The 23,813-nt window shown below is 43.2% G+C and overlaps 1 protein-coding gene across 14 annotated transcripts in view; it reads left to right on the forward strand.

Annotated features, from left to right (window-relative positions):
• The window catches only part of LOC122390281 (longitudinals lacking protein, isoforms H/M/V-like), a 63,471-nt gene that overhangs the window by 19,660 nt on the left and 19,998 nt on the right, over positions 1–23,813 (forward strand). For 2 of the 14 annotated variants that reach the window (XM_043383030.1, XM_043383031.1), the window contains exons 7-12: positions 14,493–14,560; positions 15,212–15,279; positions 15,593–15,685; positions 15,835–15,969; positions 17,018–17,114; positions 17,528–18,590. The exons of 7 other annotated variants lie outside the window; for them this stretch is intronic. In XM_043383030.1, coding sequence (XP_043238965.1) covers positions 14,493–14,560; positions 15,212–15,279; positions 15,593–15,685; positions 15,835–15,969; positions 17,018–17,114; positions 17,528–17,872 — 806 coding nt within the window. In that variant the 3' untranslated portion in view covers positions 17,873–18,590. Of the gene's footprint in view, positions 1–9,976; positions 10,045–10,924; positions 10,990–11,292; positions 11,383–12,095; positions 12,231–12,520; positions 12,618–13,068; positions 13,838–14,492; positions 14,561–15,211; positions 15,280–15,592; positions 15,686–15,834; positions 15,970–17,017; positions 17,115–17,527; positions 18,591–20,016; positions 20,085–21,834; positions 21,900–22,653; positions 22,747–22,901; positions 23,037–23,330; positions 23,428–23,813 lie in introns of those variants that run through there. 5 more of the 14 variants (XM_043383034.1, XM_043383035.1, XM_043383033.1 and 2 more) reach the window with 4 other exon arrangements.

The raw sequence follows: 23,813 nt of genomic DNA on the forward strand, positions 1-23,813 counted from the left end.
ACCATGCCCGTATGGTACGCCTCAGGATATTGTTTTTCGAAGTCGGTTCAAAGCGAGTGGACGTTGACATGCAGTAATACTTTTGTTAATTCGATAATGCTATACTGCTCGTAGTAGGACACGCAATAATGTTTTTGTTTGGTTGATAAATTGAAATGTCTGGATTTAACGTGATCGGTCGGGAAAAAATTCACAGCAACATTTGAGAACGTTGTGCTAAATCGGGCGTTTAACCTCATGGTAGTTGCACATATTTTGAACAAAATGGAACGACTCGTTCTTGAGATAAAGAGCTCCTATTTGAAAATCGCGATTTGAATGCCCTGTTTATTTGAACGTTAGCGCGGGGTATTTCTCTATATGACACTTTTTTTAAACCCCACATCTGCTCTCCCGTGAATTTCCGGGAGGCACGAAAGATCTCCTTTTAAAAGTGTCCAATCGTCCGATCCTGATCAAATATGTGTGTTCGTTGGCCTGTTCTGGTATTGCTTTATCTGCCAAGACAGACAAACTTGAGAAAAATCGAGTGATTGTACCTTTTTTGAAGGTCTCCAACAAACTTGTCCGAAATTCACCGGAGAACAAATGTGGTGTTTAAAAAAAGGTGTCGATATGGCCTCTAAGCTTAGACCAAAGTGGCACAAAACCTGTCGGTAAATTCAGTGCATCGTGCATCCAGCATTTCCAAGTGAAGTTCTTTCGGGAGATTGGCGGTTTGTGGTGAAGGTGAGTGTTATGTTTTTCCTTGCTGATTAAATTGCAATTTTGGAAAAGTACCTATTAATGTTTTGCAAAATGACCGTCGTAGTCGGCGCGCTTTTAAGTCCCAACATAGATAACATGAACTACCTGGATTGGACACTCGTGGCGCGAAAAATAAGAGGCCACTTTGGCCTCTTATTTTTAATGACGAATATTTTAACCAGTATAGCGCCTTTTGGGGGCGACTAACGGAGCATGCGAGGGGGTGAGTCTTGCACGTGCGAAATTTCGAGGGGGTACCTCCAACTGACTTGTGCACGGCACCCTACTGACCGGTTTCTAGCGATGTGCCAAATTTGAGCACAATCGGCCCAGCCGTTCTCGAGATCTGGGAACGGCACCCTGCACGTGCGCACGTGCAAAATGGGTCCCAACTGACTTGTGCACGGCACCCTACTAACTGGTCCCTAACCGTGTACCAAATTTGAGCGCCATCGGTCCAGCCGTTCTCGAGATCTGGAAACGACCCCTGCACGTGCGCACGTACAGCAGCACCCCAACTCTGGCACATGGATATGCAGTGCCTAGTTGGTGCCTACCTACATGCCAACTTTCAGCGCAATCGGCCAAGTAGTTACCGAGATATTGCAACAATTACAAAACTGACACCTCTTCGTTTTGCACGTGGCACGTGCATAAGGGGTCACCCACATGCATCGGGAATAGTCCAATGCTTGGTAGAAGGAATGAAGCTACCCTACAAAAATTACCGCGTGTAAATCGGTCAAGTGGTTGCTGAGATATAAGCCTCGCAAAAGCGTCCGCACGGCCGGCCGGCCGGCCGCTCATACCTACTCAGAAATTTCCGTTAAAGGTAGTGTGCCACCTTCGAATGATTTCCCATTTTATTTTTCCTAGGATAAGAAGCTTCTGTTTTTACCTAATATCGCAAAAAATCAAAAATGGGCTAAAATAGTGCTTTTTTCGCCTAAAAGTTTATCGGTTTTTCAATATGTATAACAATTATAGTGGGCTAATCTGCAAACAGGCGTCGGCAACAATCACGAATGCGGCGCACATGTGACAATAAGCAAAGGTCATTATAGAGTTACGACGTACGGGAATGAGTTATCAGCTGTCTAATCGTAGACAACACAATGTCGAGCCTTAAACTGTAAGCCTGTATTGGTATTGTTTCTTTAATTTGGCTGTCGAACATTAATTTATGGTTTGAAATATTATTTTATGTAAAATAATTGATATGAAAAAGCCGTCTTATAAGTTATGACCCCATTTCACCACACGCAAGTGGCAGAAATGACAATGATCAGCTGACGCATTTTTCTTGGCCGAAGTCAGAGCGCGCGGCCCGACGCACCACGCGTATTTGGAAATTCCGACCTCGACGAGCATCAGAAGCCACCTAACAGGCGTGTTCGAAACCGCAGGAGATGATGATGAACGGGTTTATCGAAACTTGATTGGATGAGCATATCGGTAATAGCGATTTCAGTGTGTGCATTTATTGTTCATAGTGGTGTGAAATGTGGTTGGGGTACGACCGACAACCCGTCGGGGCGAATTTCGCACTGGGGTACTCAAAATTTGAAGAATTTAAGACGTTTCCATGCGTTTTGAAGGTATGGATAAGTTCTAAAAATCCGGTTCTCCCTATCTGGGCCATTAACTCCATACGGTCCAGGAAAGCTGGCACACTACCTTTAATCTAAGGAAAGACTCCGCTCGCTTCGCTCGCTCCGTAATCAGTATTTTGAGAGGCTGATATCTCAGCAACCGCTGGGCCGATTCGCCTCCGGTCTTTTTTGTTGGGTAGCTCCATCCTTTCTGCCCAGCAATTCACTTATCGTGATGCATTCAGGTGACCGTCGTGGCACGTGGCACGTGAAAAGTCGGGGCGTTCAAGTCGTTCTGCTGGAGTAACAATTTTGATAGGCCTATATCTCAGTAACCACTGGGGCGATTGACTTGCGGTAACTTTTGTAGAGTAGCTGTATCCCTTCTAACAATCATTGGATACTCTTGATGCACGTGAGTGATCCCCGCTGCACGTGCAAAGTGCAAAAAAAAAAACAGAAGAGGTGTTAAATTTGTTCCCATTACAGTAGCTCAGCAACTACTGGGGCGATTTTGCTGAAACTTGGCATGCATGTAGGCACCCACCGGGCAATGCATATCCGTATGTCATGGTTGGGGTGCTATGTATGTATGTATGTATGTATGTATGTATGTATGTATTGACAATCAAGAGCAATCCACAATCGGCGTGGCGATTACACTCCGAGTCCGAGCTGGTAAAAGATAACACAAGAAATACCTACACAAGAAAACGCACACACTTACGGATACGAAATACACAACGCGAACGCCGAACACACACATACTTGGTGTAACCCGCACGAAGCCGCGTTCGTAACTATACACACAGACTCGTTTGCCTTTCATAGTCCAAGAGTCATGAGGCTAGCTACTATGGCTACTCTGGCTAGGCTTAAGCCCCTTTTTTACAGCACGGGCAAATCTGGCTGGAGGCAACTGCGTTAGCTCGAGGGGGAGAGTATTTAGGAGCGCCGCGGCACGGTAGGCGAATCTACGTTTTCTGGTCTCTAGTCGGGGTCGCGGTAAGTGGAAGAGGTGGTCTTGGCGGGTAGACCTTGCTCGTGTTTGGGAATTTTTGGAAAATAGGGTCGCAATCTCCTCGGGTTCACCTCTCTGGATGGCCTTGTGCGCCGTGATAAGGGTATGGTATTCAGCCATTGTTTTAGGTGCCATCCAGCCGAGTTGGTCCCGGAGATGGGAGACATGACCAAATTTACGGCGACCGAAAATGACTCTAGCGGCAAAGTTGCCCGTACGCACGTGCAGGGGTCGCTTCCAGATCTCGAGAACGGCTGGACCGATTGCGCTCAAATTTGGTATACGATTAGAGACCGGCGAGAAGGGTGCCGTGCAAAAGTCAGTTGGGACCCATATTGCACGCGCGCACGTGCAGGGTGCCGCTTCCAGATCTCGAGAACGGCTGGGCCGATTGCGCTCAAATTTGGCACCTCGCGAGAGGCCAGTAAGTAGAGTGCCGTGCACCGGGGAGGTTGTAGCTCTGCGCGTGCTCACGTGCGCAGAGCTACAACCTCCCCGGTGCACGGCACTCTACTTAAAAATTTGAAATTTGAAATGAAATTTGGTGTGTGATGGGATGCTGAATGTGTATGAGTTTTTCTAAGTCGATGAAGGTGAGGTAATGCACGTGCGCACGTGCAGGGATCGCCTCCAGATCTCGAGAACGGCTGGACCGATTGCGCTCAAATTTGTCACACGATTAGAGACCGGCGAGAAGGGTGCCTTGCGAAAGTCAGATGGGACCCATATTGCACGTGCGCACGTGCAAGGTGCCGCTCCCACATCTGAAGAACGGCTGTGTCGATTGCGCTCATATTTGGCACATCGCAAGAGACCAGTTGGTAGGGTGCCGTGCACCGAGGAGCCTGTAGCTCTGCGCGTGCTCACGTGCGCACGTGCACACTAGGGTGTTTCACTTTTCACTTTTTTCTCAGATTGTCTCTCCTCGATCGGATTCCCATTATTTCATCTTTTTAATAAAATGTGGTGGCAATTATTCGATTTTAAACTCGATTCCAAACGTCGCGATAATTCGCCAAAGTTTTCAATTTTTGTGCCGTTCGGCGTTGAAGTCACCCATGTTAGAGCAATTGCAAGTAGGGCACTAACACCAAGAAAATACGGCCGTGCAAGAGGTGGTATTAACCGGTATTTTATGACACTGTGAAGGTTGAATATGGTACCTGCGCTTCCATAAAAGTGTCGTCGCATATTCTGGTGCTCAGATTAACATACACAGACATAACTCATTATTCAGGACACGACAACTTAACAGTAAGCAAAACACTGGTACGTCAGTGACGGCAAAACATGTGTTTCGGTACCGGGCCTCAACACCGTTTCTCATCGAACCCAGTCACAGGGTAGCCAGGGCTGCCTTTGTCATGTGTGGCACTGCACGCCTGTGCCTCTCCACAGCCTGCAGAAGCCACTGGAATTGGTCCTGCCCCTTCACATGCTGAGCGAATGTTTTCAGAAGAGCGATGCCCCTCTCCGCGGTGTCGTTCACGACTTTCACTGTTTTCACCAGGGCGGGTAAAAATGGTTTTGGTGGCTCTGACCAAATTTTCTTAGATGAAAAGTGGCTCCTCACAGAATGAGTTGGAAACAGCAGCGAAGACGTTCTCTTTGGCATCAGTTTAAACATCAGCTTTTTTAAGCCCACTGTTATAAGTCTCATTGTGGGACATTAGCTCGCCTCAAAAACACAAAATGGATGTAGATGACTTCCTAATTTTGTCTTAGGTGGCTGATGACAGTCAGAAAGGTAGGGTATATAAATTATAATTTTGACTTACCAATAGAGGAAATGTTATCATCTCCCTCACTAGCAAACGGTCAGTCATATTCTTCATCATCTGATATATCTCTGCCGATGTTGTATCGAGCTCGGAACTCAAGCACCAAAGGCATTATAAGTCTAACATTAACTTCTGTCACAAAATTTCTGAAAAGATTTGATGGCTTACATAGATAGGCTATCTTATTTTCAAATTTGAGCCTGACACTAAAAAAACACAGAAACATTCAATAATTAAGCAAAAATTCAGTACCTAACTAATGCAATAAATATACTAGGATGGTGGGCAAATAAATTTGAAAAATCATGAGCTGCTTGAGTGATGTATCAAAAATAAAAGTTTGTCATGCTTATGTCTACATCAACATATTAGAATTAGATTGAGACACCAGTACGCAGTATCTAGGCGACCAATGATATTGCTACCCTGATGTATGTACATACTGGAGAGAAGAAGAGCACCTTCAACTCGCAACGAACATACAAGAAATAAATAAGACATACAACAAAAAGTATACCCAAAAATGTACAAAAAAAAATGCAGACCCATTCACTCTGAACCGCGACCTGCACGAGATGCAGCCTTGCACGAGGCCTTACTATAATAAAGACCAGTATTCGTGTACTAACACTAGTCGGTAATACAGTGAGCCGCCAATAGTAGAAGAGTCAGTGGCTCCCCGTTCACTCAACACTAGCTCCTCATCGACTGACGAAAGCCACGGAGCCCTATTCTCCCCAGTGCTAAAGCTTCAAATCGACTGATGGCTCATCGACTGACGAATGCTGACGCTGTTCACGGTAAACATTTACAACCATTTTGAATAGGTTGTCAGCTGTTTAAGAAAATGTAGACAAAGATTGCGCAGAATATCTCATTGTGAATTAAGATGCTGCTACTAAATCAATATTTGTGTTACAGCATCTAATATGTTGAAATTTGATGTGAAAATGAACTGAAGATATTTAACAAAACTTACCAGTTGTCTTGCACATGCAAATTTGCATTAAAACGTCTTATTTTGGCTCTTTAAACCCTACGAACAGCTACTGGCTTGGCTCCGATATTATCACCGAATCGGCACTTTTTACCAGCCCTGGTTTTCACGAATTCCTTGCATAGGATGTACGCCTCGTGACCTTCCCACTCCCCAGGAGGCTTCGTCATCCACTCGTGGTCGACTCCCATCAGGTCAAACATCAGCCACGACGACGTGGTCACCAATTCTGACAGGCTGGTGGACTCATCCAGTGCGACCGATGGTGTCTGATCAGGCGCCGCGGAGCACGAGTTTGCGAGCAGGTTGACACATATGACCTCCTTCTCCTCTTCTGTGACACGGCTGCTAAAGAGGCTGAATACTACAACTGATGGCTGCAGATACCACAAATGGCGCCGCATCACAGCGAGAGCAGCGTTCGCCTTTGGTTGGTCCAACTGCCTATACCGCACCAGGCTACGGTACAGGTTCAGGTCGTTAGCGGGGGCGTCCTCTGCAACAGGGGCCCGCAGCCACGCGACGACATAGAAGAGGAGCAGGAACTGAGCCATCCGCTGCACGTTTTCCTGCATTGGCTCATCGTACTCCAGCTGGTCCGCGAACAAGAACATCTTGATGCTGTTCACTCAACACTGTACACTGTACGCTGTACACTGTACACTGTACACTGTTCACTGTACACTGTACACTGTACACTGTATGCTGTACACTGTACAGCATCAAGATGTTCTTGTTCGCGGACCAGCTGGAGTACGATGAGCCAATACTGTATGAACTGATGATGTATAATACTGATGAGCTGTACACTCAACACTGTACACTGTACACTGTACACTGTACACTGTACACTGTACACTGTACACTGTACACTGTATGCTGTACACTGTACAGCATCAAGATGTTCTTGTTCGCGGACCAGCTGGAGTACGATGAGCCAATGCAGGAGAAGGTGCAGCGGATGGCTCAGTTCCTGCTCCTCTTCTATGTCGTCGCGTGGCTGCGGGCCCCTGTTGCAGAGGACGCCCCCGCTAACGACCTGAACCTGTACCGTAGCCTGGTGCGGTATAGGCAGTTGGACCAACCAGTGGCGAACGCTGCTCTCGCTGTGATGCGGCGCCATTTGTGGTATCTGCAGCCATCAGTTGTAGTATTCAGCCTCTTTAGCAGCCGTGTCACAGAAGAGGAGAAGGAGGCCATATGTGTCAACCTGCTCGCAAACTCGTGCTCCGCGGCGCTTGATCAGACACCATCGGTCGCACTGGATGAGTCCACCAGCCTGTCAGAATTGGTGACCACGTCGTCGTGGCTGATGTTTGACCTGATGGGAGTCGACCACGAGTGGATGACGAAGCCTCCTGGGGAGTGGGAAGGTCACGAGGCGTACATCCTATGCAAGGAATTCGTGAAAACAGTGAAAGTCGTGAACGACACCGCGGAGAGGGGCATCGCTCTTCTGAAAACATTCGCTCAGCATGTGAAGGGGCAGGACCAATTCCAGTGGCTTCTGCAGGCTGTGGAGAGGCACAGGCGTGCAGTGCCACACATGACAAAGGCAGCCCTGGCTACCCTGTGACTGGGTTCGATGAGAAACGGTGTTGAGGCCCGGTACCGAAACACATGTTTTGCCGTCACTGACGTACCAGTGTTTTGCTTACTGTTAAGTTGTCGTGTCCTGAATAATGAGTTATGTCTGTGTATGTTAATCTGAGCACCAGAATATGCGACGACACTTTTATGGAAGCGCAGGTACCATATTCAACCTTCACAGTGTCATAAAATACCGGTTAATACCACCTCTTGCACGGCCGTATTTTCTTGGTGTTAGTGCCCTACTTGCAATTGCTCTAACATGGGTGACTTCAACGCCGAACGGCACAAAAATTGAAAACTTTGGCGAATTATCGCGACGTTTAGAATCGAGTTTAAAATCGAATAATTGCCACCACATTTTATTAAAAAGATGAAATAATGGGAATCCGATCGAGGAGAGACAATCTGAGAAAAAAAAGTGAAAAGTGAAACACCCTAGTGCACACCCATCTGTCATATCTTCCTATCTTCCTATGATCAAGGTCTGAGCCGTGTTCGGGTCCGCGCAAAATATTTTGCAGCGTGTGAAGTCACACAGGCGATGACCTCAGTCGCCTATGCTCCGCCACCTCTCCGCCGGCCCGCAAAGCCGAGGGCCACGGCAGCATTTTTCGACGCGCGGCGAACCATGGCGCGGGCGGACTGGTGGTTTTCGTTCAATAACAGAAAAATACGTTCAAATGTGGTTAATAGCAATGTGCCACTGAAAAGAAAGATAATGATACCCCAAAAAGACTCAAGCTGGAAAGCTTCATGTGGATTCTTATGTGAATTGTGATGTGGTAAATATTTATTGCTTATTATTTTGGCAGATATCTGTTGCAAACTTACCTGTTGGCATTGACGTGTGAATAATCTTCATGTCACACAATTTGCTCAATTTGTATGTGTAATGTGCATTGCTGTGCATCAGGTTTTTTGTTTGTTTATTTCTAACCATACTTTGGTATCCATACCTTTTTGTGCAGGAAAGCTGAAAGCATTTTGAGCACCTATGATGGGTATGAACTATGATCCCAGTGGATCTCTCGACAAAATTGGGGAGTGGGATCTATGATCTGAGTGGATCTCTCGACAAGACTGATGGGACAGATCTATGATCTGAGTGGATCTCTCGACAAAATTGAGGGGTTAGATCTATGATCCGAGTGAATCCCAGGTTTAGATCCATGGGTTCGGATCTCAGATCCATTTTCCCGGATCCATGCACATGTCTGGAACTTAGTACCTACTTATCCGGAACACTTGTAAGAAACGCTTACCGTCGCTTATCTTCCACTCTCCTTCACTCTTTGAAAGCCCTAAGCCGACTCAATATTATAGGTGCTTTACGTAGGCTCATGACTCCGTCCGACTTTACGGCGTGAGTAACATCAGTTCGGTGGTGCCTGCCCTCAGAAGTGAAATGCGTGCTGGAGTGACCTGCCTACAACGCCAGTGCTGGTACCCGATCTAGCGCGCGACGGGCGGCATGACTGATCTGGTCGAACGTTTGCCAGTGATGCTAAAATGCTTAGGATGTGATGTTTATGTGAAGTTTGCCGATTTGAACTTAAAAGTAGGGATTTTTATTCATATCGCTTCAGCGTTGACTGTGTTATGCTGCTAACGTTTTTGGTAATAAGGCTATCTTTAACAGTTTCGTTTTTCAGTAGGATATGGGATCAAATATTCTGTGTGCCGATTGTTTGTCTCTATCTTCCGTAGTCTTTTCCAATACAGATTTGATGCCCAATTCGGTGGTTTTAAACTTCGACCCCGTGAGCGTCGCCTGGTATTTGCACCACTCTGTTGGATTCAACAGAAGTTGCGCCGTCAAAGGTTTTATTTCTTCACCCGGTCATCATCTCACTTTCTTATGATTATGCTTTTAAAGTCTTTCGATAAGTAACGATGTTTTGGACAACCTGCTAGTAACATTCTCATACACAAACATGACAGCCTGAAATGATGGTAGACACCGAGTACTCATATTAATTTCTCGTGGTGTCTCGGTTGTCACATAAAATACATCGCCAGACACATTTCTCAACTCTTGCACACCTATTGTTCTGTGTGAAAGCTGTCTTAGCTGCGTTTTAAGCACATTTCCTTCGCGAATTTGTGACTCGGACTTGTATTTCCGTTTCAGTAACTTAATGCCGTTTCGTTAATTGTGACATCCTAATCCTAAGGGATGTAGCGACCTAGATAGGTTGAGGCGCCGACAATTGAGCTAATAGATTTTTGTTTTTGTCGCTGGCAGAGGGGTGTCGATCTCTCCGGAAGCCGCGGGGGTCCAACCAGCGTCAGTCCAGTGACGCCAACGTATTCGTAAGTAACCACTTCATTTGATGCTATTTTATTGGTGGGTAGACCACATATGTATGTATGTAGTGCGTCAGGTGATAGTAATATAGGTTTTTGAGCGCTGATTTTTATTCAGTCAAGTCGTGATGCTGGTAAGATCATGATAACCACAACAACTTCACTCATATTTCTTTTAGTTAAGAAACTGACCGTAAAGCCATACTGAGTTTACTGTCGGGTTATATTTGATAGTTCTAGATAAGACCACCAAATTTGTGATTTTAGTTCGGCTATTTAAGCCTGCCGGATTACTTTAAGTGCACAAATGAATGATGCCCGAGACGAGCAATGGAAGGTCAAAAAGTGATATCAGAGTAGCTACGATCGATATTTTCAGCTGGCCAGCGTTGCAGGTTGAACTGGAATACGGGCGTAAAGTGCGCCTTACATTAAAGCACTTAAAACAATTAAGCAGCCTTAAATAATTTAATCGGACTATAGGCATTTCAATAACCAAATTATTGTGATAAACTTTTGTGATTTCGATTATCCAAGTCAACCCTAGTTGATGACCCATGTTAGGTCTTGAACTGTTGTTCGGACTTGAGTTGTCAATAATATGTTTTACGGCATGGAGTGATTGGTTAAAAATGCGGTGGAGTTGATATGCCTTTTAGGCGATGCTACTGTATTCATTACTACCTGCTAACAATTCCATTTTCATCTTCTTTTTCTGATTTTTGTCATATTTGTCATATTTGCTATTTTGTTGCATGGGTAAGAGATAAGCTATGCATCGAGAGAGATCCTCAGACACACCACTGCCTGTTTTGCTTGCTATGATGTTTTTTTTCTGAGCTTTTCACAACTATTTTTAACTAATCATATGTTTTTATCATGACAGGCGGTGATCGATCTGGATAAACCGCCGAAGAGGTCGGTGCCGCGGGCACGGTTCAAAAACTTTAAGTAAGTGTTGCTAAAGTTTTGGTGTGTAATGTTTTTTTATGCGTTTATCTACATTCATCAAAATAAATTCGATGATAATGGTAATTCCCTGTGAAATTAGCCATCGAAAGTCGCTTCATGAACTTGTGGCTTGTATATATGCAATTCAGCATATAACATTGAGGAACACTCTTTTCTTACGCTTCTCATTTGTACTTCATTCATCGCATGACTAGAAAAATATTTTACCGTTCCTTTTGTGGCAGTAAAAGACGTAGTTACATGCTCATACTTCATCAAGTGTCAAGTGTTTTTGCCCTACAGGTCAGCCGTCGAAGCGAGCAACCTAGAGTTTCTCACTTTGTTACCGGAGGAAGAGAGCGATATGCCTCCATTAACTGAGAAACAGGTCTTGTAAGTAGATTTCAGCTCCTCTATATTATGGTGTCATATGCGTAGGATGGTCATATATTGACGCAGTTTATAAAACCACATCGCTTTGTTTTCGCTTGCCAACGTGTGCTTGCCAATTACTAGGTTTATATGAGCAAGTGAATGTGTATTAGAAACGGGTTTCCTTATTGGCTCAGCATTGCGATCGGTGTGTACTGTGTAAAGGCCGCCCCACACTGGACCTCGCATGCGGGTTGCGAGTTTGCGGGTTTTGAGTTTGCGGGCATAATGCTAATTCATTGAGTGATTAGACCGTTCCTTTATGGTAACTTTATGAATGTGGTGAAGCCGGTACACCTTCAGAAAATTACACATAGTCGCAATACCAGCGCAACGAACCAAAATTCGGCTCCAACGAAAAACCCGCAAACCTCGCAGAACTCGCAGACCTCGCAGCGAGGAAAATCGACAGTTGACTCAAAATCAACTATTGGAATGCGATGCAAGGTCGCTCGCAAGCTAAAAACATGCAGACTCGCCTGTTAGATGGTAGTGTGGGTCACTCAGCTTAGATTGTATGATTTGAACTTGAATAAACCCGAAAACCCAAAAACTCGCAACCCGCATGCGAGTTCCAGTGTGGGGCGGCCTTAATACGTGTTTACTCTACTCTGCTCACGTCATGTGTCCCCGTTCATAGACTGTGAGCCTCGCTTTACGTTTTTCGTTTTCAGGACACCTGAGCTGGATGTGCACATCCTGCCCTCCAACATCATTCGCAAGTTGGCCAGACGAGACCCTCTGTCGAAAAACGACTGGCGAGAAATGATGAATTCTATTCATCAGCGGTATTCGCCCTACGATCACTAGTACGTATACATTATATTTGTGTCAGCTACACCAAACAGCACAAATTTCTTAGTATCACAAACATGCTTTGTGGTCTAACACAATCGTACGCCGAAGTTCGCTAGAATCCTGAATGCAAACATTTGAAATACTTGAACTTCTTTATAAGAAATAGATATTAAATGGCAATTATACCTTTCCTTCGAAACACTATACTACACCGCAACAGTGTGACTCCTGATCGAGTAGATGTGTGACTGTACGCTCCTGATATTTGCACAACGCTGACTTCATATTTCCGTTTTTGCAGCATTCGCAAAGCTCGTCACTGGTATGTGGGCTTGGCTCAGTCCATCATCGACCAGTTCCCGTTCGCGCTCCCTAACATGGAGAGACAGGATGCACTGGTAAGTATGAAGCTTTTGCAGAGTGCATGGCAATAAAATCACTGTGCGTTAGATCGCTTTGTGGCATGTTCGATGCCCTTCATTTGTTAAAATGTTGGAAGTTTTTTTTTGCAAATTGCTTTCGTCTTATCAGCTTCTTCGATAGTTATTATACAGCATTAACCGTATGCTATGTTTTTTTGTGTGTTTTGTTTTGTTTTTCATATTTTTGTTTTTGTCGATTTTATTTCGCTCTTATTGAGGACAACGTTAATTGTTTGTCTGATATCAGCTATGCAACAACATTAATCATTCTCTTTCTCTCTCTCTCTCTCTCTCTCTCTCTCTCTCTCTCTCTCTCTCTCTCTCTCTCTCTCTCTCTCTCTCTCTTTCTCATTTTGACTTTCAGTTAAATATTGAAAACTTTTTCAATGTATGCCCATTGTAAACTCAATTTCGCTTCTTTTTGCAGGACATCGTTTGTGGCCGGCTGAAAAACAAGTTTAGGAACAGCCGAAGGCCTACAGACAGGTATAAAAAGCGGCATGACCTCTCTGGTGTAGAACGCTCGCCAGGGTCCTCTACTACATGGCAAAGCAGTGACGAGAAAGCGACTGAGGCGTCAAACGACCCCAATATCACATCACTGGAGCAACGGAGTGACGGGAGCACTGGGGCGAAGGGAAGTGATGTCAAGGCGACCAGTACGCCGCAAATCCCCGACATAGACCAAGTCTCAGATCATGGTTCTGAAGAACCATCAATAGCAGATGATGTGGACGTTAGTGAGGAAGATGATGGCGATGAAGCTACGTAGAGGTCAATTTTTCGAATTCCAGTACCGATGACGTGAGTCGCTCCCGCGTTCTACGTAAACAGTTGCTTTGCTTTGAGTCCGGCACAGAATTGACGTGTGATGTTTTGAGTTGTTTGTGACTAAGAATGGTTGGGTGTACTGAATGCGGTCTTACTGTCTCTGAGGTAAACGGGCTGCTATGCAGTCGTGGAAGGGAATGCTAAGAAATATAATTGACATTCGATAACTTGACTAGCTAATCAAGAAGCATTTGTTTCAGCATTGAGCGTCCTTTGCAGCTAACTTTTTACAGTAAAGTTAGATTCATGTTTTACATTGGTTTGTCTGTCAGCGTCGGATATGCTTCTGTATAGCTTCTGTAGCTTCTGTATGTCATGTATTTGTTGTCATCTTTTGCAGTCTTCAATACAGATCTGATACGCTATTTCATGATTGTGATCTTCTAGCACGTGAAAGACGCCTAGTATTTGCACCACTCTGTTGAATTTATCAGAAGTTAAAGCAGCTGCACCGAAGCTGTTTAGGAGCATACCGATTAGCATCTCAGAGATGTGAATCGGTAAATCGGTGAAACATGTAGACGCCTTACTACCGGGCTGCGATACCACCCTCATATTTGAGTGATAATGGCCGTTTTTTAAAGCACTTACAAATATCCTAATTCGTGCATCGCCTCACCTACATAAGATTATGCCCATAGTGACTTTCGATATTCACAGATATTTGAACAACCTGATGGTAACATTCTCATACACGTGTCTATGTCTCAGTCTGAAGTGATATCGACGCAGAGTAGGTACTCATTAGTTTATTGTAATGTTTTATCATTCATTGCCAAACGCATCTTAAGACACGTCTGTTAGCAGCATATTACAGACACATTGTGTTCTATGTCAGCTTTTTATATCTACGTTTAGAATACATCGCTGCCTTATTTCCTTTGCGAGTGGGGCGTCTAGATTCGTTTCAATTAGTCTATGACGTTTTGTTTACTTGTAACATCGTAGGGGATGTAGCAACCTAGATGGGTTGCGGCGCCGACAATTGAGCTAATTAATTTTTGTTTTTGTCGCTGGCAGAGGGGTGTCGATCTCTCCGGAAGACGCGGGGATCCAACCAGCGTCAGTCCAGTGACGCCAACGTATTCGTAAGTAATCACTTCATTTGATGTCATTTTAGGTGTATTTTGTGCTGGGTAGAATACAGGTGTAGATGATGTGCCTGGTGACATTAATATATCTTGTATGTAATATTCGTCTTATGATGTGATGGTGATAAGATTATGACGATCAATTGCGATAATTTCACCCTCATATTTGTTTAAGTTAAGTCACTGACCCTGAAGCTAAACCGATCGCCCATTTAGCTCAAGAGTTGTGTTTGATGGTTCCCGATGAGACCATCAAATATGGGGTTTTAGATGGTTGGGAAAATCATTGATCTTGTGCTTTCATATATTTGAGTAGATATCAGCTGCTAAACCCTTATTAACTCTTAAACTGTTTTTCGGAATCGAGGTGTCAAGTATATGGCAGATGATGTGAATGTTTACAGATGTGGAATTTCGGTTGATATGCGATCTAAGTGACGGTTCTGTATACGTCACCATTGGCCAACAATTTCGATTTCTTCTTTATTTGCTGAGGTTATATGTGTTTTATAAGACTTGTAAGAGATATCCTTTGTATTTTAACAGATCCTCAAACACATCACTGGGAAGTGTTCTGCCTGCGATGAAATGTGTTTGGTTTCATGGCTTTCAGCCACTATTTCTGGTTATTGATGTCTGTCTCTCTAGCAGGCGGTGATCGATTTCGACGAATCACCGAGGAGACCTGTGCCGCCGGCACCGTTCAAAAACTTTCGGTGAGTGGAGCTAAATGGTTCGTGTGTAATGTTGTTCTGAGATTGTTTACATATATCAGATTAATAAAAATATAATAAATGCCTCCTATCGAAATAGTTTTCCAACGTCTGTGCTCGAACCGGTGGTTTCTATGTATTTCATTAAGCATACAACGTGGAGTAGGCACCCTGGCTATTTTTTACGCTTCTCGTTGGTTCTTTATAATTCATCGCAAGAATAACAAAATCATTTTTATTTGATCTTGTGGCAGTCAGAAATGTATTAACATGTTCATACTTGAACTTCAGCTAGTGTTATGTGCTTGCCCTACAGGTCAGCAGTGGAAGTGAACAACCTAGAGTTTCTCAAATGGTTACCGGAGGAAAAACGCCGAAGTCTTCCTGTACTAACCATGGCAGAGGTTACGTAAGTAGATTTTCGTATTCCAAATTTTGATCTTCGTTATTGGTGTGGATTAATTGATGCAGTTCACACAACGTATCGCTGTGTATTTGCTTTTGTCGTGTGCCTGCCAATGACTGTGGGCCTCGTTTTACGATTGTTTTCGTTTTCAGGACACCTGAGCTGGATGTTCGAATTTTGTCCTCCAACATTCTCCAGAAGTTGGCCAGCCAAGAGCCTTTGCTGGAAATCGATTGGCGAGAGATGATGCAGTCCATTCACAAGCGATATTTGCCTTACGATCACTAGTATGTATGGATTGTGGTAAATGTGAGGTACACCAAATAACACGATAAATTTATTAATATCACAGTGATTGATAATGATGTAAATAATGAATCAATTACTAATTAGTACAAATCAAATATATTAAAAAAACGCACAAAGCTTTCGGTTTCAACAACCTTGTTCACTGTGTAGGCATAATGTATGCACAATGCGCATGTACTGTACATAATGTATGCATACATACACACATACATACAAATGCCTACACAATATATACCTACATGTTGCCTACACAGTGGTCGAAGTTGTTGAAACCGAAAGCTTTGTGTTTTTGAAGCTTTGTATATTTGATTTGTACTATAGTCTGATTTTTAAGCCTGCCTAATCGTTTAAAGCACTCTAAGGAAAAGCCCACGTGAAGCCTCCATACCTTTAACAACGGCCGGCTGAAAATTTCACCTAAATCTTGATTTTACTTTCGACTCTACTAATTGCAATAGCTCGGCTCGTGCATTATTTATTTGCACACTTTAAGCGATCTGATAAGCTTAAAATCTGACTATTATTTGATTATTATTTTTATAATTATCCAATTTGTGATGGATAATGTACATATCGCAATTACGTTTTGTTATCTGAAGTAATCGCACGCCGAAGTTATCTGGGAGCCCGAATACGAACATTTGAAATTCTTGGGCTTCCTTTATATGCTCAAGAGTTCAATGACAATCATACCTTTCCTTCAAAACAGTGTGCAGTCGGTATTGAAAGTACTGTGCATCGGTGCTGTTGATCCATCAAGCCCGACTGAGGAAGCGCTGCTAAATTAGAGTCACTGAAGTCTGAACCAATTGACCTGGTAAATGAATGAATATGTCCATTGGTTCAGGGACTCAAATTTAGCAGCCCTTCCTGGGTTGGACTTGATGGATCCACTGCACCGCTGTGCAGTTCTTTCCAGACTAACTGTGCTACAGTGTAACAATGTGTGTCTACTGACTGAGTAGATGGATGTATGTACGTTGCTGATATTCGCACAACACTAATTTCGTATTGGCGTTTTTGCAGCATTCGCAAATCTCGTCACTGGTATCTGGCCATGGCTCAGTCCATCATCGACCAGTTTCCGTTCGCGCTCCCTAAAATGCAGAGGCGCGATGCGCTGGTAAGCACGAGGTCGTTGTCCTATGGAAGGCAATTCAGTGTTCAATGCCCTTTATTTGCCACAAGGATTAAAAGGAAATCAAATGATGGAATATACTTTGATAAATTTTGTTTGTCTCATCAGCTTCCTTATTCTTTTGCATAACAATAAGCTTTTTTAATCTGTTTTTTTTTCGTATCTCTATCGTTTTATGGCCGCTTTTCTTGCTGACGGAACGTAAACTTCTCATCTGAGATCGGCTATGCAACAACGTTGGTATCGATGTTGACCTGATCTCTCTCTCTCTCTCTCTCTCTCTCTCTCTCTCTCTCTCTCTCTCTCTCTCTCTCTCTCTCCTCTCTCCTCTCTCTCTCTCTCTCTCTCTCTCTCTCTCTCTCTTCTTTGTGAACTCAATTTCACTTTTTGCTTCACAGGATATTGTTTGTGGTCGGGTGAAGAACAAGTTTAGGAACAGTCGAAAATCAACAGACAAGACTAAGAAGCGGCAAAGACTCTCTGGTGTAGAACGCTCGCCAGGGTCCTCTGCTGCGCGGCGAAACAGTGACGAGAAAGCGACTGAGGCGTCGAACGACCCCAATATCACATCACTGGAGCAACAGAGTGACGGGAGCACTGGGGCGAAGGGGAGTGATGTCACGACGACCAGAGCGCCGCAAATCCCCGACATAGACCAAGTCTCAGATCATGGTTCTGAAGAACCATTAATAGCAGATGATGTGGACGTTAGTGAGGAAGAAGATAGCGATGAAGCTACGTAGAGGTCAATTGTTCGCATTTCAATACCGATGAAGTGAATCGCTCCCGCGTCCTACGTAAACAGTTGAGAGTGGGTTGAGTGCGGCACATAATAGGGGTGTGACGTTTTTAGTTGTGTGTGACTAGGAATGTTTGGCGTGCTGAATGAGCTATCACTGTCTTGAGGAAAACAGGCTGCTATGCAGTCATGAAATTGGATGCTGAGGAATATAATCAGCATTTAGCGGACTCTGCAGCTACCCCTTTTCATAATAAGTTTTTATTCAAGTTTTCCTTAATATTTATATGTGGGTGAGATACGCAACCCTAGTTTCTGTAGGTATATCATGTATTTGTTTTCATCTTTTGCTGTCCTCAATACAATTGAAACGTTATTTCATGGTTGTAATCTTGTAGCCCGTGAAAGACGCTTAGTATTTGCACCACTCTGTTGAATTTATCAGAAGTTACGCCAACTGCGCCGAAGCTTTTTGGAAGCATATACAGATGAGCATCTCAGAGGGTCGATGAAAAAGGTAGATGCCGTACCAACAGCCTGCAATACCACCCTTTTGATCAAGTGATAGTGTCCATTTTTAGGAAAAGCACTTTGGAAAGTTGTATACCTTAGTTCGTGCATTACCTCACCTGCATACTACTATGCCCATGATCAATTTCGATGAGCACCGACATTTGAACAGCCTGATAGTAACGCTCTCATATAGGTACTCGCATGTCTCAGTTACCGGGGTTACATGAGCATGTAAATGCGTATCAGGAACGGATTTTCCTATTTGCTCACCATTGTAGTCCGTTTGTAATGCGTATTAACTCTGCTCATGTAACCCCGAACAATCTGAAATGAGTTCGACGCAGGGTACTCATATTAGTTTGTTTTTATGTTTCATCATTCATTACGAAATATACCGTCAGACACGTTTATTATCTTCTCGTTCGATATGAAAATTGTCTTATATGCGCCGTAAGCATATTGCTGCTTTATTTCCTTCGCGACTGTATAAGGGCGTCTGTCATTTTGTTTACATGTACCATCTTAACCCTCGCCCTGGCAGGGCATTTTTCATAACACGGCCTGGCAGGGGGCGGGTCGATGCGACCCCCCCCTCGCGATTGGCTCCTATGGCACCTAGAAACACCAAATTTGGTAGGTAGGTGGGCCCCCTGGAGTTCTCGCCCCTGTGCAAATTTGGTTGCTCTAGGTCAATATTTAGGGGGGTTTTGGGGGGTATAAATGTAAAAATTTCGCTAAAAACAGGTCAAAAGTTTTTCGCTTATAACTTTTGATCTAATTAAGATAGAGCAAAAAGAAAAGCACCAGTGAACTCAACACGTCAAGGCGCGTCGAATGATATACATTTTAGCTTGCTTAAGTGTACTTTAAGTTTTTCTTAAATTTTAAGTAAACTTAAATTAATGAATTAAGTTAAAGTTAACCAAATGGCATCATATCGCATATCATTCGATTCGGCTGATCACCAGGAACACAATGGTACCATTTTTGAAGCTCTAGCGGCATTATGTGCCAAGTTATTGGCAAAAACGTCATTTGACCTCAGTTGACCTCATTTGACCTGACCTATGTATAAGTACACCAAACAAAGAAGCACCAAGTGACCTGCTGTTAGGTACTGTGGTTTTAAAGCACAAAAGTGATAGAACGAAGCGGATATCTCCAGTATTTTCCGAATTTAGTATATTCCCATAGGCTTAACATTACGACGTAATGACCTCTAACTGACCTCAGGTCAGTGACCTCAAAAAACCCGAACTATATGTTATACAGCTCGGTGAACTTAGCACATCCTGAAAGTTTGAAGGAAATCAGTGCAAAACTGTGAGTTGGACAGGTGCAAAAAGAAAATTGAAATTTGACCATGACCTTGTACCGGTTTTTCTGACCTGGTGACCTGACCCAAGGTCACCCGGACCTGAAATTTTCAGGTCATATGTAAAAAGGTTGCCCCATAGGCCGTGCCAAATTTGGCGGCGCTGCGCGCCGCCGTTTTTACGCTATCTTCGAAAAACCTTAGGGGGGGGGGGTCGCATCGACCCCCCCCTGCCAGGGCGAGGGTTAACGGATGTAGGGACTAGTTAAGTTGAGGCGCCGACAATTGAGCTAATTAATTTTTGTTTTTGTCGCTGGCAGAGGAGTGTCGATCTCTCCGGAAGACGCGGCGGTCCAACCAGCGTCAGTCCAGTGACGCCAGCCTCTTCGTGAGTAATCACTTTATTTTATTTCATTTCATGTTATTGATTTATATATCAGATCATGATAATCCCGATAATTAAGTAAAGTCTCTGACCCTGAAGCTAAACCTATCGCCCATTTAACTCCCGGATTATATTTGATAGCTCCCGATGAGGTCATCAAATATGAGGTTTTAGATCGTTTGAAACAGAATCATGGATCTTGTACCGTAAACGGGGGTGACTTTGCCTCGCCGGGTGACTTTGCCATGCTTCTCGAAAAATGCTTTAGGGAGATCTCCCATGATATTTTACGAGGAATGTAGTAATGTTTTATGCACAAATGAAAGGTAATTGATGGGCCTCCCAATATAACTAACACTGATAGATAAGTTACCACTAAATACCTAACTGGGCTCCATTTTATTGGAGTCATTGCAATGGTCAAATTTGAAGAGTTCCAAACTTTTTATTATCTAACCATGTCTTAGACCACCTGCGATGCTGAAGCTTGGTATGGTTGATCATGACAAGGCTGTTAAGTTAGCATATCCAACAAAACTGGCATTTGTCACTTCATTTAGCTAAAAATTTTGGTGGCGATTTTTCCAAGTGAATAGCAGGCCACATGGGGTGGCTTTGCCACCAAGTTATTTATGCAAAAATTGAATGCAATGCAATCCGATGCAATTCAAAATAATTTTTAATGTAGCATCATTTTGACCTCCAAACTGTTTTTTTTTTTAAGTGAGAGTTTATACGTTTAGAATCAGCATAGGAATGCACAGTGGGAGTATAGAAAGACAAAAATTACCAAACTCAAAAAAATGGATGAAGCTGGGCCCAACTTTTCAGCACAGTCATGATCATTTACAACTCCTGAGTTTGCCAGTAAGACTAGCTGAAGAAATCGGTATCATTTTATAGATCAAAACGCTGATAATAAGGGTGCCGGTAAGTTGCCGCAAGAACGTCTTCTTTCTGTTTCTCTCAATGCCGCTGGAGGAATGTGCACGGTCCTAGAGTACCGATACAATCATATTTTTGCTTATTTATCTATTCTGAACAATTTTTCAGTTTCTATTAACTATCAATGTCAATAATTTTCAACAAATATAATGTATTATAAAAGTAATGTATCTCTCCTTTTTTGTACGTCATTTAAGAGCAAAAAAAACAACTTTGAATTGCTTCATTTTTTCCATTAAACAATTAAAGATGGTTGCCCTCCTCCATACAATGCGACAAAAATGCTTAAAAATTATTTGCAAGCGTTAAAAAACCATTTTTGACATAGTGGCAAAGTCACCCCTTTTTCAGTTTAACTTTGCCACGACTCATTTTCTTTAAAAAAAATATATTTTTAGGCAAGATATAAAACGATAATAGCAAATTCAAAAGAGCTAATCTTCATCCGTGTTTTGAACATAGAGTCATCCCAACAAGTTAAGAAGCGTAAAGAATACAAGCGTCTAAAGTTGAAAACATGTCAAAGTCACCCCCGTTTACGGTACTTTATTATATTCGAGTAAATATTAGTTGCTAGACCCCTAGTACCACTGAAACTGGTGAGCAGACTCGAGGTTATACATAACCAAGCGCTAACAATTTCATTTTCTTCTTTATTTTCTATGGTTATCTGTGTTTTATAAGACTCGGTAAGAGATATGGTATGCATTTTAAGGGATCCTTAGACACATCACTGGGAAATAATCACTGCCTGCGATGAAATGTGTTTCGTTTCTATTTTTGGTTATTAATGTTTGCCTCCTAACAGGCGGTGATCGATTTCGACGAATCGCCGAGGAGATCTGCGTGGCCGGCGCGGTTCAAAAACTTTCGGTGAGTGAAGCTTTATCTATGGTGTGCAATATTTTTCTGTGTTTGTCTAGATCCATTGTCTGGCAATCATAATAAAGCAGGTATTTAAAGCGCAGCTCCCATAGGTGCATGCTATTTATATGACCTCTAATATATTCGAGAACACTGCTCTCATGGTTTTTCGGATAGATTTATTTTCTCAAGGCTGAGTATTTTCATTGATAAAACCGCATTCGAAGTGATTATGCCCTTTCAAATTATGTATTTAGTGCCTCTGCTTGAGCCCTCAGGCTTATATATTTTATTAAACATATAGGATGGAGCGGGACGCTGTTATTTTTTTACACCTTTCATTGATGCTTGATTCATCGCAAAACGAACAAAACTTCATTGTCTTTTAATGTTGTTGAGCGCTTGTGCGAGGAACATTAGTAAAAGCAGTTTTAGTATCATATGACCTTTCCTCGTAAAATATAAATTAGCAAAAAGGATATATTGATATTGATATTTCGATCACAGATCTTCGTCGGAATTGTTAACAAAAGACAGAATAAGAATGTCTTTTGTTTTGTAAGAATCTCCTTTCTTATTCTGTCTTTTGTTAACAATTCCGACGAAGATCTGTGATCGAAATATCAATATCAATATATCCTTTTTGCTAATTTATATTTTACGAGGAAAGGTCATATGATACTAAAACTGCTTTCATTGTCTTGTCAGTAAGACGCTTGATCACATTCTCATACTTCATACTGTCATGTGTTGTGCCCTACAGCTCAGACGTCGAAAAGAACAACCTAGAGTTTCTCAATTTGGCGCCGGAGGAAGAGGGTCGTCTACTTCCTCCACTAACCAAGGACGAGGTCATGTAAGCAGACTCTCGCTGCTCCTCCACATTTTGGTCTACTGTTCATAGGTGTGGGTTCTTAATTTACGCAGTTTACATATATAGCTATTTTTTGCGCTTGCCAACATGTGCTTCCTCATGACTGAGCCTCGATTCACTTTTGTTTTTGTTTTCAGGACACCTGAGCTGGATGTGCAAATTCTCTCCTCCCACGTCCGCGCAACGCTGACCAGACGAGAGCCCTTGTCAAAACACGAATGGCGAGAGATGATGCATTGTATTTACCAGCGGTATTTGCCCTACGATCACTAGTACGTATGTATTCTCGTATAGGTGTCAGTGACACCAAAGACAATTTTTAATGTCACAACCATGGTTTGTGGTCTAAAAAAAAACCGTGCGTCGAAGTTGACTAGAATCCTGAATACGAATATTTGAAATACTTGAACTTCTTCTATCTGCTTAGAGATGGATATTTGATGGCAGTTATCCATTTCCTTCGGAACAGTATACTACAGCGTAACAGTGTGTGTCTACTGATAGAGCAGATATATGTACGTTCCTGATATTCGCACAACGCTGACATCCTATTTCCGTTTTTGCAGCATTCGCAAAACTCGCTACTGGTATCTGGGCATGGCTCAGTCCATCATCGACCAGTTCCCGTTTGTGTTCTCTCACTTGAACAGACGTGATGCGATGGTAAGCACGAGGTCTTTGCCCTTTGCAAGGCATTTAACGCATTATCCTTTGACTCGTTTTTGTTATGTCCAATGCCTTTATTTGCTACAATGCTACAAAGCTTTGCTACGAGCTTGCAAAAGATGACTGATGTCATTGCTGTCAACCGTGGAAGCCGTATGGCTACCCATCTACGCTGGAGTACGAATAACATCATCTCACGCTCTCAGTCCCAGCGGATAAAAACAACACCTAAGAATGATCCGCATAAAAAAACTTGGCAGAAAGCTCGTTAAAGTACTTGGTCTGTATAGCTCAGAGGTAGAGCATTGGAGCGCTAATCCAAAGGCCCGGGGTTCGAGTCCCCGTACAGCCCAAATCTTTAACGAGCTTGCAAAAGATGACTG

The sequence above is a fragment of the Amphibalanus amphitrite genome, unplaced genomic scaffold, assembly GCF_019059575.1.
Source record: "Amphibalanus amphitrite isolate SeventyFive unplaced genomic scaffold, NRLGWU_Aamphi_draft 000389F_arrow, whole genome shotgun sequence".
NCBI lineage: Eukaryota > Metazoa > Arthropoda > Thecostraca > Balanomorpha > Balanidae > Amphibalanus > Amphibalanus amphitrite.